The 16,946-nt window shown below is 49.9% G+C and overlaps 1 protein-coding gene across 5 annotated transcripts in view; it reads right to left on the bottom strand.

Annotated features, from left to right (window-relative positions):
- The window catches only part of TNRC6C (trinucleotide repeat containing adaptor 6C), a 98,441-nt gene that overhangs the window by 77,761 nt on the left and 3,734 nt on the right, over positions 1-16,946 (bottom strand). Inside the window, exons 1-2 of one of the 5 annotated variants that reach the window (XM_023244125.2) lie at positions 11,916-12,211; positions 341-667 (exon numbers count right to left, since the gene is read on the bottom strand). The exons of 1 other annotated variant lie outside the window; for it this stretch is intronic. In XM_023244125.2, the coding sequence (XP_023099893.1) occupies positions 341-667; positions 11,916-11,991 (403 nt within the window). In that variant the 5' untranslated portion in view covers positions 11,992-12,211. Of the gene's footprint in view, positions 1-340; positions 668-11,865; positions 11,891-11,915; positions 12,212-16,946 lie in introns of those variants that run through there. 3 more of the 5 variants (XM_045045265.1, XM_023244123.2, XM_023244124.2) reach the window with 3 other exon arrangements.

Genomic DNA, 16,946 nt, shown 5'->3' with positions numbered 1-16,946 from the left:
GGGAAGGGTCACCGAAGGACCCTCCCCGCGGCCTTCTCCGCACCTGCCGTCACAGACTCACGAGGACTCACGTGCAGACCCTTGGCTTCTGGGGAGAAAGAACTCGGCTGACGGAGCTAATGCCATCTCAAGACATATGAGGAACCACATGGGGAAGAAGGCGAAAACAGAACCCAACTTTAAGGTCCGATACAAACGCATCTGGCTAGCTGGCTGGCTCACGCTGTTACACGTACACCGTGAACGGGGACCAAGCTACGTCTCTCTGACGAGCGGGCGGCAGGGCTGAGATGGCGCACCGTGGTCAGGTGAAAGGAATGCCTCCCTCTGAGTATTTTACCTGCTTGGAGCTTACTGGGGTGCTGCTGCGCTCCGGCTCCAGGGAGGGGAGGAGGGCTTACGCCTGCGGGCCCAGCACCCTGGGTCGGGCTCACGCTGGCCAGAGCCCCGGCAGGCAACGGCTGGCCTCTCTTTAACAGCTGCTTCTGTTCTTGCTGGCGGAAGCGTGGAGGCACCTCGCGAGGCAGGTAACGGGGCGCAGCCGGCTGCTGGCTGCTGGCGGACGCGCGTTTGCCATTGCCGCCGCTCGGCAGGGCGCTGGTGCATACGCTGGCGGCGGTACCGGCAGGCTGGGGCTGGCTCGAGCAGGTCTTGGGAGGTTCTGGCACTGCAAGGGACAAAACGGAAAGAACCCAGAACTTTAGTAGCCCTCCTGAAGCCCCAACCCAAACCAAGGGAGACAAAGCAAAAACCGAGAAGGAAAGGGTCGACGTCGCGCCCGGGAAACGGAACTGGACTGAAGTCCAGGGTGTCAGGCGCGAGACCCGGTTTTCTTACAGACTAACCGGAATTCGGAGCAGCAGGCTTTGGGCCCCGGGTGCCTCGTCTGTGACGTGGGCGATCCCGTTAGGCCGGAGCAGCGGCTCACACCTCGGCTGCGTCAGACTCCACCCGGGGCCGATGAAGGCCCCAGGCCTGCCCCCCACACCCCTTCCAGGGAATTCAGCAGGGTGGAGCGAGGAGGGGGACTTTGCATTTCTGGCAAGGTTCCGCGCAACTCTGATCCGGTGCTGGTGGTCCCGGGGCCACTCTTTGAGAACCACTGCTCTTGGCGTTTTTTTCAAAATTAAGGGATTTTTGTTTTAATTCTGATGACCACCCCCCACCCCCACCCCCACCCCCACGCATCCTGCGTTGTCCGAATAATTGAAGCATTGGTGGAGTTATCAATAGCACTAACTGCACTCCGTTAAAGATTTACTTGAAAAGAATGCAAGTGGACTAACGTGCAAATGATGCATTTGAATTAAGCGGAAGCCAAAATGCCATCTGGGTGTTGCACAAACAGAAGCTCCACAGTAATTTCAACAGAAACAAGGAGTGGGAGAGCGGAGCGGAGCGGTGACCCTGACAGTAGCCAGCAGGCCAAATGCAAAGGAGGTCTGCGTAGTCACCTGCACTCCTAAGGGAGCACAGACGCACCAAATGCAAAGAATCTGAGCCTCAAAAGTCATTCCCATCTTGAACCTGAAACGCTAATATCCGAGACATTATATTTACCTTGTTATTTGAAAAAAAAAAAAAAAATTTTTTTTTCTACGTAATTTGTAAATGTCTTTGTGCAAAACGCGTTTATACCTAGTTTGGTGTGTATCTTAAGCGTGTGAGTAACTGTATGAAAAGATGCCCGGTCCACACAAGCCGTTCCTGTCGGCCTTTACACCACCCACACCGGGGGGGGGGGGGGGGGGGGGAAGGGGGGGGCTTCCCACGGGTGCGCCTGGCGCCCTGTGCCGTCTGCACCGTCTGCGTCCACAAGGCCTCGGTCCACTGTTTTTCGGTCGTGCTGCCCAGCAAACCCTTAATCCTAGATGAAGCCACTGTCCACTCTCCACTCCTGACTCAGATCACAGCCGGGTAGTCTGGTGTCATTATGAGTTTACATCTCTAACTGAGGACACCCTCAGTGCTCCCGGCCGTCCTACAATTTCCTGGGTCTGCCTGGCCCCACTGCTGTCAATGACTCACTCAAACACCTTGCACTCTGGAGCGGATGATAAAGTCGGACTTTACCTTCCAGAAGAAATAAAAGCCGTGAGGCAAAACCTTCAAGTTTCTGCCACTACAAACACACGAGCATCACACTGTTCTCCGTCTCAGGCTTCTGATGCTCCCACCTGAGGCAAATACTGTATTTCACCAATTTTAAGACTTAAATGTCTTCAGATGTGAAAAGCATTGACACTGGGATGTGTCTTACTGTTGATGACAGGTCAGTCAACTGGCAGTGTTTTTTCCTTCTTGGTACGTGAATACTGGAGCATCCCACAACGAATGGTTTTGGAGAGACAACTGCAAGATGCTGCCCTCCGGCAGATCCCCTCTCGGGGACTTCGTGTGCTTTGGGTCTTAAGCCCCGGACACCCTCCAGAGCAAACACAAAGGCCCGAAGCTTAAGAGTGAGCCTCTGATCGATTGTTTTGTAAATACAAGTACGCAAGAGAAGAGATCTAGCCATAGCCACTTGGGTTTGTGTGGAGAGTGGAGGAAAGCACATGTGCAACTTCTAAGTTGCCCAGGGATTGTGTGTGTGGCCGCTCTCTGCAACGAACTCCTCCTCGTCCCAAATCTCCACCACTTTCAAAGACGGCGACCACCACCAGCCTCCTCGGCCCCAATCCCACCTCCCCACTTGTTGCCTCCCCTTCTGTCCAAACTTCTCGGAGGGCCTGTCGGAGCCTCCTCGTGCTGCCTCCTCACCCACCGCTGGCCCTTCCCCAGCCCCTCTTGCCCTCTACTTTGCGGAAATGACAATCATTCAGCACTTCCTTGATGCTAACATCCAATGCCACGTTCTGAGCTGTCTTCTCCACCTCTCCATTGTCTTCTGCAGCGATGGTCGCTTTGGCCATCCGAAGACACCCTCCTCCTCGGCCTCCATGGCTCTCAAAGTCCTCGCTTGGATTCCTGCTGGCCTCTCGGGCCACTCCTTCCCGCTCCCCTCTGGGGGCTTCTTCTTCTGCCCTTCCTTAAGGTTTTGTTGCAGACTCTCTCTGCTCAGACACTCATCGTGGGTCATCCCGTGTGCACCCATCAGCCCTGTGCTCACCATCCGAGCCCCCTGTGACTTCCAGAGATCTACACCTGGCGGTCTTACAGGCACTTCAAACTCAGCATGCTCCCGGCATTCATCAGCTTCCTCACTCACTTTTCTTCGGAGTTTTGCAATCACGCTCTTGGCCTGTGGCTCTGTGCTGGAAACCTGGGCTCCGCCCTTGGTTCTTCCCTTAATCCACCCCAACCTACGGTGAGCCAACCACCAAACCTTGACATTCATAGTTTATCTTAAATGTTCCTTCTAAGTGCCCATCAAGCTCATCTGCCTGTTTCCGTTCCTATTGCCCTGACCAGAGCCTGGAGGACTCGCCTGGACACTACAAGAGCTTGTCTGTTTCTTTTTCTTTAAGTAAGTAAGTATGTACGTATACATACATGTATTTAGAGAGGGGAGGGGCAGAGAGAGAGAGAGAGAGAGAGAGAGAGAGAGAGAGAGAGAGAGAGAATCCCAAGCAGGCTTCCGCACCGTCCGCGTGGAGCCCGATCGATGTGGGGCTCGATCGCATGAACGGTGAGATCACGACTTGAGTCAAAATCAAGTCAGGTGCATAGCCGACTGAGCCGCCCAGGCGCCTCTAGACTGCTTACTAGTGGGCCTGTCTCCCGCATCTGATGTCAGCACGGTGCCTGACACACAGGAAGTGCTCAACAAACACTAAAGGACTTGACTGTTTTTCTTGAACACACACTGAAGTTAAAAAGCAACGTAGAAATCGCAGAATATGAAGAATATTCAGAATATAAAGACCATGCAATGGAAAAAATGCCAAACTGGAACGCCAAAGCCCTGGATTTCAGGCCAGCTACCCGATAGTGTGTATGATCCTGCTCAAGAAGTTTACTATCCCTGGAGCTCAGTTTCCCCACATGGAAATGAAAAGCTTAGACCAGCTGACTCTCTAAGGTTTTACTCTGTGAGGACTGTTGCTTCAGAGTCCACTGAATGTCTCTACTGATGCCCGGCCCCTCTTTGCTCCTAGTTAGTTCCCTGGCCTTGGTACAGACATGGAATGTTTTTATAATTATTTAGATCTGAAGATTATTCACAAAGGCTCAGGAGATGAATATCCATTCTGTCTTTCCTTTTTTGAAAAGAAACCTATAAAACCTATTATAGGTTGATTTTTAAACATAGGGGCCTTCACACGTATTTTTTTCTGACATGGGCCTTTAGCCAATGAAAATAGCAGAAGTTCCTAACTATTTACCCCAACGAGAGGAGGAAAACTTCTATCTACACAAACATTCACAGGAGTGTTCAGAGCAGTTTTATTCCTAATTGCCCCAAAGGGGAAGCAACCCAGATGTCCTTCAACAGGTGATGGATGAGGAACTGGTACAACCACACAATGGAAAATTAGCATTTAAAGGAAATGAACTATGGGGTCCCTGGTTGTCTCAGTCAGTTAAGAGTTTGCCTCTTGATTTCTGCTTAGGTCATGGTCTCCACGGTCTCCTGGTTCTTGGGATGAGACGTAGGGTTCTGCAGTGACAACATGGGAGCCTGCTTGGGATTTTCTCTCTCTCTCTCTCTCTCTCTCTCTTTCTCTCTCTCTCCCTCCCTCCCTCCCTCTGCCCCTCCCCGCTCACACTCTCACGCCCAAGCTCTCTTTCTCTCAAAAGAAATAAACTTAAAAAAAAAAAAAAAAAAAGAAATGAGTTACCAAACCTTGAAGAGAATCATACACACAAATTGCCAAGTAAAAGAAGCCGGTCTGGAAAGGCTTCGCACTATAGGATGCCTACTAGGTGACATTCTGCAAAAGGCAGAACTATGGCGACAGTAAAATATCTGCGGGTGACAAGGGCCTGAGGAGGGCGGGAGGGACGAGGAGGCGGAGCACAGGGGACTTGCAGGGCAGGGAACAGGATGACACAGTCATCGTGGACACGTGACATTATGCACTTGCCTAATTCCACTCGAAGCATCCAACACTCAAATGGAAACTGCGGACTTCAGTCGCCAGTAACGCATCAACGCTGGCTCACCGACTGCAACGAACGCCCCACACCGAGGCGGACGTTCCTCACAGCAGAAACTGAGGATGTGCTGGGGTGGGCGGAGGGAGCATTACGGGAACTCTCTGTACTTTCTGCTCAATCTTTCCATAAACCCAAAACTGCTCTAAAAAACAAAGCCTACTGGGACCCCTCGTGCATCGATGGTGACAATGCGAGCTGTGCAACCACTGTGGAAAAGAGTACGGGCATCCTCGAAAAATGAAAGACAGAACCACCCTAGGATCTGCTAATTCCACTACTGGGCATCTGCCCAAAGAAAAGGAAACATTAACTTGAAAAGATACGCGAACCCTGCGCTGACTGCAGCGTTATTTACAATAGCCAAGATTCGGAAGCAGCCCCAGGGTCCACTGGTAAGCGAATGGGTAAAGATGATGTGGTACGAATACACGCGCACACACACACGCACACACACACACGCGCGCGCGCGCAGAGGAATAGCACTCGGCCACAGAACACAATGAGATCTTACTGTCTGTGACAACACGGGTGGATCTAGGGGTATAATGCTAAATGAAAGAAGTCAGAGAAAGACACACACTGTATGATTTCACTCATATGTGGAATTTAAGAAACAAAACAATCAGAGACAAAGAGACTCTTAAATACAGAGAACAAACCGGTGGCTCCCAGAGGGGATGAGGGTGGGGGGTTGGGGAGAAATAGGTGAAGGGGATGAAGAGCACACTTAGGGGGCGCCTGGGGGGCTCAGTTGGTTAAGTGTCCGACTTCTGCCCAGGTCATGGTCTCGCGGTCTATGGGTTCGAGCCCCGCATCGGGGTCTATGCTGATGGCTCAGAGCCTGGAGCTGCTTTGGATTCTGTGTCTTCCTCTCTCTCTGCCCCCTCCCCAACCTGTGCTCTCTCTACGTCTCTCAAAAAATAAATAAACGTAAAAAAAAAAAAATAAGAGCACACTTAGGATGAGCACAGAGTCATGCACAGCATTGCTGAATCGTTACAGTACTTCTGTCTGTCATCCAGCCTCTTCAAAGGATGGAAATGGAAGAAAACGTACCTGAACTCAAAACCTGATGGAGGGGCGCCTAGGTGGCTTGGTCAGTTAAGCACCCGACTCTTGATTTCGGCTCCTGTCACGATCTTACGGGTTGTGGTCCAAACCTCACGTGACGCTCTATGCTGACAGTGTGGAGCCTGCTTGGGACTCTCTCTCTCTCTCTCTCTCTCTCTCTCTCTCTCTCTCTCTCTCTCTCTCCCTCTGCCCCTCCCCCACTCTCTCTCTCAAGATAAATAAATATGAAAAAAATAAAACAAAGAAACCTGATGGAGACAACTGGCAAGGGCTCAGAAGCAAAGAACCCAAGCTGACGGGAACCTGAGAAGTCACCGTGTTCACCCTCACCCGCACAGACCCCCAGGGCCCAGGTGAGCTAATAACCAAGATGACACCAGCATCCTCGAGAGGAGAATTCTAATCTCTGACAGCCAGCCACAGCTCTGCCCCTAACTACACTGTTAGTATCTTTCCGGAAAGATCAAAGGACAAATTCGGGGCTATTTTTCTTCAAAATATTTCCAGGAAAAGGAATTCATGCTACCGAAACGAAGCAGTGTGATGTAATAAGCGAATGCTGTCAGTCCCTGGTTTCGAACAAGTACAAAGAATGAATGCTACCATATCTGAATACGGACTATTTCCCCTTTGGATCTGTTCTTATGATATCGATGAATCAAACGGGCATTTTCTGACCAGCCATCCACCCTCTTCAGATACGAACTTCTCCATGTCTCGCCACCCAGAGAGTGGGTGGGGTATCACGACACTGCTCTTCTCAAACTCACCTGCCTCTAAGGTTATCCCTCGATGACAGAGGCTCACGGACGAGTCTACCCCACACATCACTGTTCCAATACAGCAGCAGAACCCAGCCAGGCGATGGGAATCTTAGCCTGATTTAGGGACTGTCGACAAGTCACTGATTTAGAGAACATGAAGACAGCAGCCAAGTAATTTTGGTCTGTCCGAACTCTCTCCCTGAGCTTTCCTCGCCCTAATAAACCTTCCCCTTTTCTTTTAAATGACGGCGACACCTGCTGGGGAAAAGGCAGACGGGAAACCATCCTCTCAGAAAGCTGGGCTTCTTCAGAACAACTTTCTTTCCAAGAAGCAGTTTTCTGCTTTCAGTGGCGGTTTTCAGAGGGCGCTGTCACAACGGGGTCCGAACGGGTTCTAAGTTCCCGCTACTTCTTCCCCAAGACAGCCAGCTGCAGTACGGGCGGGGAGTTCAGGCCGACCCTTCGGGACAGGAGGGCTGTTCAAACTTCTGCAATACTCTTCAAACCCGGACACCACCCAGCTCCCTCTCGGTGTGTGACGCGGGGCTTGCAGGTCACGGAGACACTGGCCGACCTTTCACTCACACGTGCTGGTGAGCCCTTCCAGAGCCAGCCACTGTTCCGGGCACTGGGGGAACGCCAGAGAAGAGAAAGGGCAGACTCCCACCCGTGGAGCGGACACCGTGGCAGGGAAGAAGACAAGGACAGAAAACGCTACCCTGTGAGATGCACGGCAGCGGGGGGGGCAGGTGGTGCGGGGAGTAAGGGGTCAAATCACAGTTCACTTTCTCTGCCCAGCATTCTTTTTACCCCACAGACTGTGTCTTACCCTCACGTACCCTCTCCATATTTATTTACTTGGGACAATTTAATGAGTATACTGGGTATACCGTGGAAAATACACACAGTTCCCGTCCTTGTAGTTTATAATCTAGTAAGAGATTGTAACGATTCCACAGATACACAAGTCGTGGGAAGCCCGATACGAGTAACAGTGGGACAAAGGGTCTAACTCCTGTGAGGCAGTGACAATCAGGCCGGGCCTGGAAAACTGGTGGCCGGGTAAAACGTGTGCGCCTGAGCCGGTGTGTGGGTGTGGGGTCTGTGGGGGCTGTGGGGTCTGCGGGCTCACACCTACCGGTCAGCACGGCGCAGGGAAAGGTCCTGACCAGAGAGGGAGCTTCTGTGCTCTCAAGGACTGACACAAGGCCAGGGTGACTGGAGCCCGGTGCCCGAAGGGAGGGCTTCTGGGCCTGAGGCTGGAGAGGCAGGCGCAGGCTTTGCGAGGGTTCTGGAATCCATCCACCGATGGCTGGGAGAGCACGTGGGGCGGCCTGACGGAAGGCTGCTCCGTGGTGTTCCTGTTCCGGCTGCAGCCTCCAGTTCCAGGGAGAAGTTCTCCAGGGAAAGGCTCCTTCGGTTACAAGTTCACGGGGTCTCGATACACTCTTTCACTGCTATTTAACTCCACAAGCAGGTGACCTTGATCGAGACCCTGTCTGTGCAGACTCCGGAGCCACAGGATCCTATCTGCTTGGCCGACGTCGCCTTCACAGGCAAGGGAGACAATACAGCAGCCAGTGCCCACGGCAGCAACCCCCTCCTTGCTCCACTCTAGAAATTCTGCGGGGCCCCCCTTGGGAGGTTAGGTTCCCAGCGCCGTCCACCTTCCGCTCCTCACCAGGGGCTCAACAGAACCGGGAGCATGAGAGCACAGGGCACCCAGGGCACCAAGGCGTTTCCACCTTACTGCCCAAGTCATACTACCAAGACCTTCTTTTCTTTAAAAACGCGTCCGGCTCTGTGCTGACAGCTCAGAGCCTGGAACCTGCTTCAGACTCTGTCTCCCCCTCTCTCTCTGCCCCTCCCCCACTTACACACACACTTTCTCTCTCCCTCTCTCGAAAATAAATATTTAAAAAAATCTGGAAATATCAGATGGACAAAAAAGCACAAAGACTGAATAATCAACAAACCTTCATGTATCCAATCTCCAGTTTAAGAAATAAAATGTCACCGATTCCACCAAAGCCCCATCTTCCCCTCCCTGGATGTATACCCTGAAGAGATTCTCACCACGAGCAATTTGGGATTTACCATTCCCACGCACCTCTCCAGAGATACAGTGTAGTGGCTACGAGTACGGACTTGGGGTTTAAACTTCAGCTCTGCCCCTTTACCGGCGGGTGACCCTGGGTAAGTTACTTAACCTCTGTGTCACTCGGTTGTGCCATCTGCGAAGTGGGGGTAAGTGGAGGATAAAACAGAGCACCTTCTCGAGAGGGTTCTCTGAAGGGTGAATGTTACTATAGGTAAAGAACTGTTCAGAACAACGTCTAGCATATAGTAAGTGCACTGTGTTTATTATGTTAAACAAAAAACATGCCACGTGACACTTAAGGACACTGAGGCAGACTCCACTCAGGACCGTCGTGCGGGTGTAGGGACCATGTGAGGGGATGTGCAGTGGGGGAGACAGACAGGGCTCATACCCGAGTGCAGCGGGGACAGGTGGGGATTTACGGTGAGGGAGCAGGAGGAGGGCAGCGGGTGGAAAATCGCTACGAGGACAATACATCACGGGGCAGGGGGCTTCTGGTTGATCCGACCCAGCAGGATTCTGGCCGGAGGCAGGCCGGGGGGTCAGGCGTCACCCAGGGGCCGGTGGAGGATGGGGAACCCAGTCAGGTATCTGGGAAGCGGAGGGTGGTTCTGTGAAACTGACTCAGCAGGGTTCTTGCTAAAACTGGATTTGACAAGGAAGTTCGCGGATGGGGCTGCCAGACGGTTCAGGAGCCTTACTGAAGTTTTGGTCAGCAGTCCTGGTCAGTCTTTTTTATTTTTTTAATGTTTGTTTATTTTTGACAGAGAGAGAGAGAGAGACAGACAGAGCATGAGCGGGGGAGGGGCAGAGAGAGGGGGAGACACAGCATCCGAAGCAGGCTCCAGGCTCCGAGCTGTCAGCACAGAGCCCGACGCGGGGCTCAAACCCACGGACCGTGAGATCATAACCTGAGCCGAAGTCGGACGCTTGACTGAGGCACCCAGGCGCCCCAGTCCTGGTCAGTCTTAACAATCCTCACTCCTCTTCCTCCTCGAGGAAGCAATGGGAAGGACTTTAGGCTGATGAACAAAAACTCAAAGTCACGTGACGTGAACTGCAATTAATGAACTAAAGAAGGGAGGAAGGTAGACAGAGACTCTGACGGAAGTGACCATGGTAAGTTAGCACAGGTACTGACATCAGTACTCCTGACTGCAGGGTCAGATCTCTAGCCTGGCCCTAAACTTCCCACTTCATTTGGGTCTCACACCTCCACCGTCTGGAAAGTGTCGAACACCACACAGAAGTTAATCAACAGTCACCCATCCCATCACTTTAAAAAATGTTACCAGGCGGTCGTCAAAGCCGTCTCTGCCTGCCCCCCTTCTCCAACACGCACACCGGCAGCAGGACTCACAGGGGTCTGGCTCATGGCTGCAAGGAGGCCTCAGTTGTGGATCAGGCCCGTCAGATGCATGTGCCCGTGCGATCCGGCAGCCAGTGACCTGGCTGCTCTCTGCCTGCTGCACCAGCTCCAGCCATAAGCACAGCCCTGAGGACGGTGGACGTTTGTTGCTGTGCAGGGTCCTAGTTCCCAATCACCACCCCTCAGGCAGGGAAGCGATAGTGTTGATGGCGGCTTCCCGATCCCTGGGCTGCAGTGGCGACACGGTGCCGGTGCCGGTGAGGCCTCCTGACTCTCCCAGGGAGCAGCTCTCTGGGATGACTCTGTGGGGAATCTGTTCTGGAGGCCCAGCCCAGGGGGGCGCCCCTCTCCCTTCCCTCACAATGATTTTACAAGCATCTTGTACTTAAAAACAGCTAGAGTGGTTTCTATACACTTCACTGAACTCTGATTAAGACCAGATTTTGGCGGGGGTGACTGGGTGGCTCAGTCAGTTGAGCATCCGATTTTGACTCAGGTCACAGTCTCTCGGTTCATGGGTTCGAGCCCTGCACTGGGCTCTGTGCTGACGGCTCAGAGCCTGCAGCCTGCTTTAGATTGTCTCCCTCTATAAATGCACATTTAAAAAAAAAAAAAAAAAAAAAAAAAAAGACCCGATTTTTGTTTTTAGCAAGTAGTATATGCAACTCTCTCACCTTGACAACGTCATGGTATGTGGTCATGACCTAGATATTCCACAGTGGTCTCCTTATAACGGCATTTACTGAAACGGGACCTCCTTACACACGCCCTCCGTTAGAGTCTCATGGGCTACCGCAATCACCCTAAAGCACACTAGCAGGTGAGCATGGAAAGTAACCTTTTCTAGATAAACACCAAGCTAGAGGGACGTGTTAACATACCTTATTTCTGAAATTTGGATGCACCTTACAATGAGTGTATAAATTTAATATAGTTTCATTAGCCCTCCAACTGCACCCGTACGGAAGACATTATCAGATCAATGATGTTCCAGAACTGGTGGCATCTTAGAAATTAAGAAATAAGGGCGCCTGGGTGGCTCAGTCGGTTAAGCGTCTGACTTCGGCTCAGGTCATGAACTCACGGTCTGTGGGTTCGAGCCCCGTGTCAGGCTCTGGGTTGACAGCTCGGAGCCTGGAGCCTGCTTTGAATTCTCTGTCTCCCTCTCTCTCTGCTCCTCCCCTGCTTGCTTGCATGTGTGTGCTCTGTCTCAAAAATAAACATTAAAAAAATTAGAAAAAAAAAAAGAAGTCAAGACATAGAAGTCTTTTGCATGATAAAGCATAGAATTTCTCTTCCATACAGATACCACATAATGGCAAAAGAAAAATACTCAAAAATCATGCATTAATTCTAGCTATTTCAGAATCCATACTCAAAGATGTAGAGCTCTTAAAAATTTTAATTTACATTTACTGAAATCTATATAAAAGAGAACTATTTTCCAGGCCTAAAAGAACCTGTGATTCCAAGGAAGATTTTCATTATTACGATCTCTTCTGCAACCTACACAGCAGCAAACGCGGCAGCAAGAAGTTCCTTACAACAAGAGGCGAGGGGAAGACGCTACGTGCAGGAGGGTCCATCTGCTGTGTTTATTGGCAGCCCCGGCGGGGTACCAAGCCCTGGCCTTCTGTGTGTTCTGTTGACGGCTTCTGGCCGATCCGTCACCATGGCAACTTGGGGAGCTCAACTCAAAATGAGCACAAACTCATTAACTACTAACTACATTATCTTAGTGCCTGTTGCTAATGAGAGAATGCTGTTTAGAGATATTTTCTATTCTAATGTATTACAGTTACCTCTCTAAAAAAGCATGAAATTAAATTAAATGCTACTCTTAGTACACCAGACTGGATAATATGAATGTTAAAGTAAATTTGCTTTAATAATGACTGCTAACAGTAAGAATCGTTTTATTAGAAGATTACTTTGTTTTGGTCCTTGGATTCTTCTACTCTCAAGAAATGAACATACAGGCAAATATTTCCAACCTCTTTTAAGCAACAGCCAGCAGATTTAGAAGATCCAAGTAGAAAAATTTGATAACAGCATATGTTAAAGCCAAGTAAACAATACAGCATTAATATATATTGGCTTTTCTATCACCTTTTTAATATGGAACACTGGGGATATGAATATGTCCCCAGATGAGGCAACACACTGGACAGACATGAAGGGTGAACAGAGTCCCCTGAGCACAGAGATTCTCGGCTCTCTCACCTCCAGCCTGACCTCGTCTCTTTCCATACTCAATCATCTGGAACTGAACTAGCTCCTGAAAAACAGCAGATCCTAAATCTCATGAAACACAGAAGGGTTAAGTGGAATTATGTCTGAAATGTATTCTCTTAGGGCATGCTTACTGCCTCGTGTGGCAGGACCGCACGCGGGCGCGCACCTGTGTGTGTGTGTGTTTTCTGTAATAAATGTACAAATTGCGGAACAGCGTCGATCCTGGGATGTTTATCCTCCAGAAGTGCAGAATCCTACAACCTGCCAGGAGAGGGAGCCCGAGACAGACTACGCCGACATTCAGTGGGAGAAGGCTGGGGAAGGGGAGGCAAACCGGCCATATTGCAAATGGGTTTTGAAAAGGAATATCCCACCTCCACGTGCCCTGTGCACACCGGGTCCCCATCCACCTTAGCCTCAGTGACGCCACTCTCCCCCGTGGCCGACAATTCACCTGCTGTGCCAGCTCTTTGTTTGGTTCCGGAGAATGCCACCCCAGCCGGCCGGCCTTTGCAAATGCCGTTCCCTCTCTCTGTGGGCGCCCTGGAGTCCCCTCTCTGCTCTCCCCGGCCTAGCCAGCTGCCTTCTCTCCATCCTTCAGATCTCAATTCAAGCTTCACTCAGGATGCCTCGGCCCCTCGCAGCCCGGTTCCGATTCTTCTGTTCTATGCTCTCATTAAACAACGTTCCTTTCCATCACAGCAGCCGTCCCCAGTCAGTAACGACACGGACAGCACTGCGGCTGAGGTTTCTGCCCGTTCCCCGTAAGACTCTCCCCTCCAGGAGGGTGGGAAGCCTATCTGTGCCTTTAAATCTCTCCCCCCACAGCGAACAGTGCCGGCCACACAGGAGGTATTCGGTGAAGTATCCGCCGGAACAGATTAGCCCGGTCAGTCTCCAGGCTCTGTCTGCCCCGCACCACGACCCTTCCTCTCTGCCCACCCCGCGCCACACAGTCAGCAAGTAGGCAGCGGTCTAAATGTACCCGCTGCCCCCAGTTCTCTCACCACCGTCGGATTCATCTTCAATCTGGCATGCTCCGTGATCCTTCTAAAATGTGAACCTCACGATGTCACTCTCCCATTCAAAATCTCCAGCGGCGCCCTCTGGTCTAAAAGGTCACACCTGGAGTCCCAACATGGGCCCTGTGGGCCTCCCTGCCCTCCACCTCTCTAGTTTCAACTCACTGTCCGTGGTAGGACAGGCTGGTGAGAGGGGCCTCATGGGTGGGTTCAGGACGGCTGGGATAAGGCACCCCCCACCTTGTGTCATGTGCACAGCTGACTTGGGGACAACCGGGAGAGGGGCCAGTCCCAGCCTGTGTTTATCTTGTTCTAAACCACTATTTGCCTTTCCCCCAGTTTTCCCACTTATTTTTAAAAACAGGCCATCTTTTCTTCCAGGGATATAAATATTGAATGAAAAGTGAAATGTACTTAAATCCTTTCAGGAACAAGATGTGGGATAAATAAAACACAACCCCCGGAACATTTTATTGAGTTCATTTGCTTATATATCTAACCTATCTCTTTGAGAACAGAGAATTTATCTCTGTCTGGTGGATATTTGTTAACTGTCTAATTAATGAACTAACTTGACAACTCTAGGTAGCAAAAGGTGACTAACCACTCCTTTATTAATGCAATCTTTAGCAGACGTGTTAAAAGCTAGATAGAACGTGATCACAACTACTGTATTTTCTGAAATTACTGTATTACAAATAACCGCACACATGGAAAGAAAGGGCAACGACTGAGGCTTGAAGAAAACTAAGCTGCCGTGATGAGTCTCTCTGCCCAGCTCTAGAGGCCAATTTAATATTAGAAACCAATCAGGAATAAGAGAGCAAATAACTCAGCTTTTTAAAAGGTAGCAAAATGTTTGACTAATTCGCCAAAGATACGTGGAGAGCAAAAAAGCACAGGAATGACATTCAACACCATCAGCCCTTACAGATATCCAATCAAGGGCACAATGAGAGATCACCACCCACCTATTAGAACGGCTACCAAAATCGAGACTGATTTTCCAAGTGTTGGTAAGATGTAGAACTGGGAAGGGGTGTAACCACTTTGAAATGTTTTGCGGTTTCCTCGAAGGGTAAAGCCGTATCTACTCCAAGATCCGGCCGTTCTATTCCTACACATCGACCACAGAAAAAATCATAGCAAATGTCCATACAGAGACTTCGATATCAAAGTTCGTAGAGGCTTTATTCACGGGAGTTAAAAACTAGAAACAACTCAACGTGCCCACGAACGGGTAAATGGACAAACTGTGATGTACCCAAACAATGGAACTCTGCTCAGCAATGAAGAGGAGTGAACTGCTGATATCCACGACAGGGACGAAATCTCTAAAGCATTACTGAGGGAAAGAAGCCAAGAGTGAATCCTGTGTGATTCCGTTTCCCTAACGAGAGTCTCGAAAAGAAAACCCGTGGTAGTGACGGGAAGCGAATCAGCAAACGTTTGCCTACGGACCGATGGAGGCGGGGAGGGCATGAGAAGTGGCTAGGAAGGGCCGGGGAAACCTTCAGGAGTGGTTTCATTGCGGGGATGGTTTCCAGGCCCGCACGCACCGAAACTTACGAAACACGTGCAGTTTACTGTGTGCCAATTTAAATCAATAAAGCTGTTTTAAAAAAAAGAAAAAAAAAAAGAAAGTAATCTGTTAAGTGATTTCTCTGAGAGCAGATTGTCAGCTTCCTTTGGAGCTATAAACTGTAACTTTCGCTAAACTTGGAACTGCCTTTATGTTTAACGTTTGGCTTAGTTAAGCTAAACGGGGATGTGGACTTTCACTTCGTCGGAGACCCATCCGAAGGGCCTGCAAGGAGATGTTGTCAAAGGGCCTGTAACAGAAGCAGCGTGTGGCTTCCCAGCCACCGGCGGATATTCCCTTCCTTCTAGGTCTGAGGGGGAACTTCTACGCATGTACCCGCTTAGCTGTCTTCCCCCCGATGATTTCTATCCTTTTAAGCTGCCTACGTATTAGGGGGAAAGTACCACACCTTAATACACTTTCTTTCATTCCCATGGAAAAAATAGGAATGCATTTATTATATCTTCCTTCTCCAGGGATTTAACAGAAAAATTAAACAATTACCTTAAACACGGTAACATGGCTAAAGAGAGATATCTAATATTTAAAATCCTGTAAGATACCATCCCATAAAGATCCCTCACAAACCGAATCCCTTAGGAATTTCTTTCAGCCTCACTTGACAAGACCCTAAGTTACTTCCTAAAATGAGCGATTACACTGACCATGGATAGACGATGTTGATGTGTCCCTCACAGGACAGTACGATATATATATAACTGGCAGCCGGAAGATGAGGTTCTAGTGTTCTGCCCCTAATTACAGCTGTCCAGACACAGACTAAGTGCTTAACCTCTCTGAACCTCATTTCCTAATCAGTGAAGGAACTGGAGAGTCTCTAAGGATCCCTCACCCCTAAGATTTTATTAATTTTGTAGACAGGCAAACAAAACGCCATATTTTATAAACCATACTATGCCGAGCACGCTAACTAGACTTTCAGCTACTGCTTCTAAGAGTAGCTCATACACTCAAAATAATATCTGCTTTGGTTATGTGGATGTGAACGTGAATACACGTGAACTCAGGGAACCTGGCCAATTTCACCACACCGTGTAATTCAGGAACACACGGACGTGACGCCTGATAAAAACAAACCGCTGAGTATTGTGCTGAGCAAATAGCTCAGGACCGAGTGAACCGCAATCGGCCAGCGCCGCCGAAGAGGAGGGCCAGCTAACTGGTGAGGTGCAGAGGCTGCGTTCTCACTTCCACTCGTCCGTATCTACACCCGACTACGAGCCTGGGAAGGCGCGCTTCCAGCTTCACTTCTCACCTGCATTCGTACTGAGAGAAACACACGTTGAGAACGAGCCTTAACAGGACTACAGCACAGTGCGTATCATCTGTGACCCCCCAAAACCTCTGTCACTCCGCATAAGGCTGCCGAGAGCATACGGTTTCAACTGATTTACGTTAACAAAAGCTCATAAAGATTTTCGTAAAATTAGCATTACAAATTGAATGCATGGCAGAGTTGAATACCCGATCGCAAAACTTAAATTATAGTCCATCCTTTGAAGCAAGATTAGGAGACTAATCATAATGTGTGAATTTATTACGGTATATGACTCAAAACCATAAAGCATTAATCATATGGAGTTTGAGACATACTGGGTCATCAAGATACTCGCTTTCATACATGATATAATTAACTGAGCTTCTTGCATGAAAACTTATCTATTTTATGAACTTTAGGAAA

Source organism: Felis catus, chromosome E1 (genome assembly GCF_018350175.1).
Source record: "Felis catus isolate Fca126 chromosome E1, F.catus_Fca126_mat1.0, whole genome shotgun sequence".
In the NCBI taxonomy this organism is placed as follows: domain Eukaryota; kingdom Metazoa; phylum Chordata; class Mammalia; order Carnivora; family Felidae; genus Felis; species Felis catus.
This window is presented reverse-complemented; position numbering and strand designations above follow the sequence as displayed.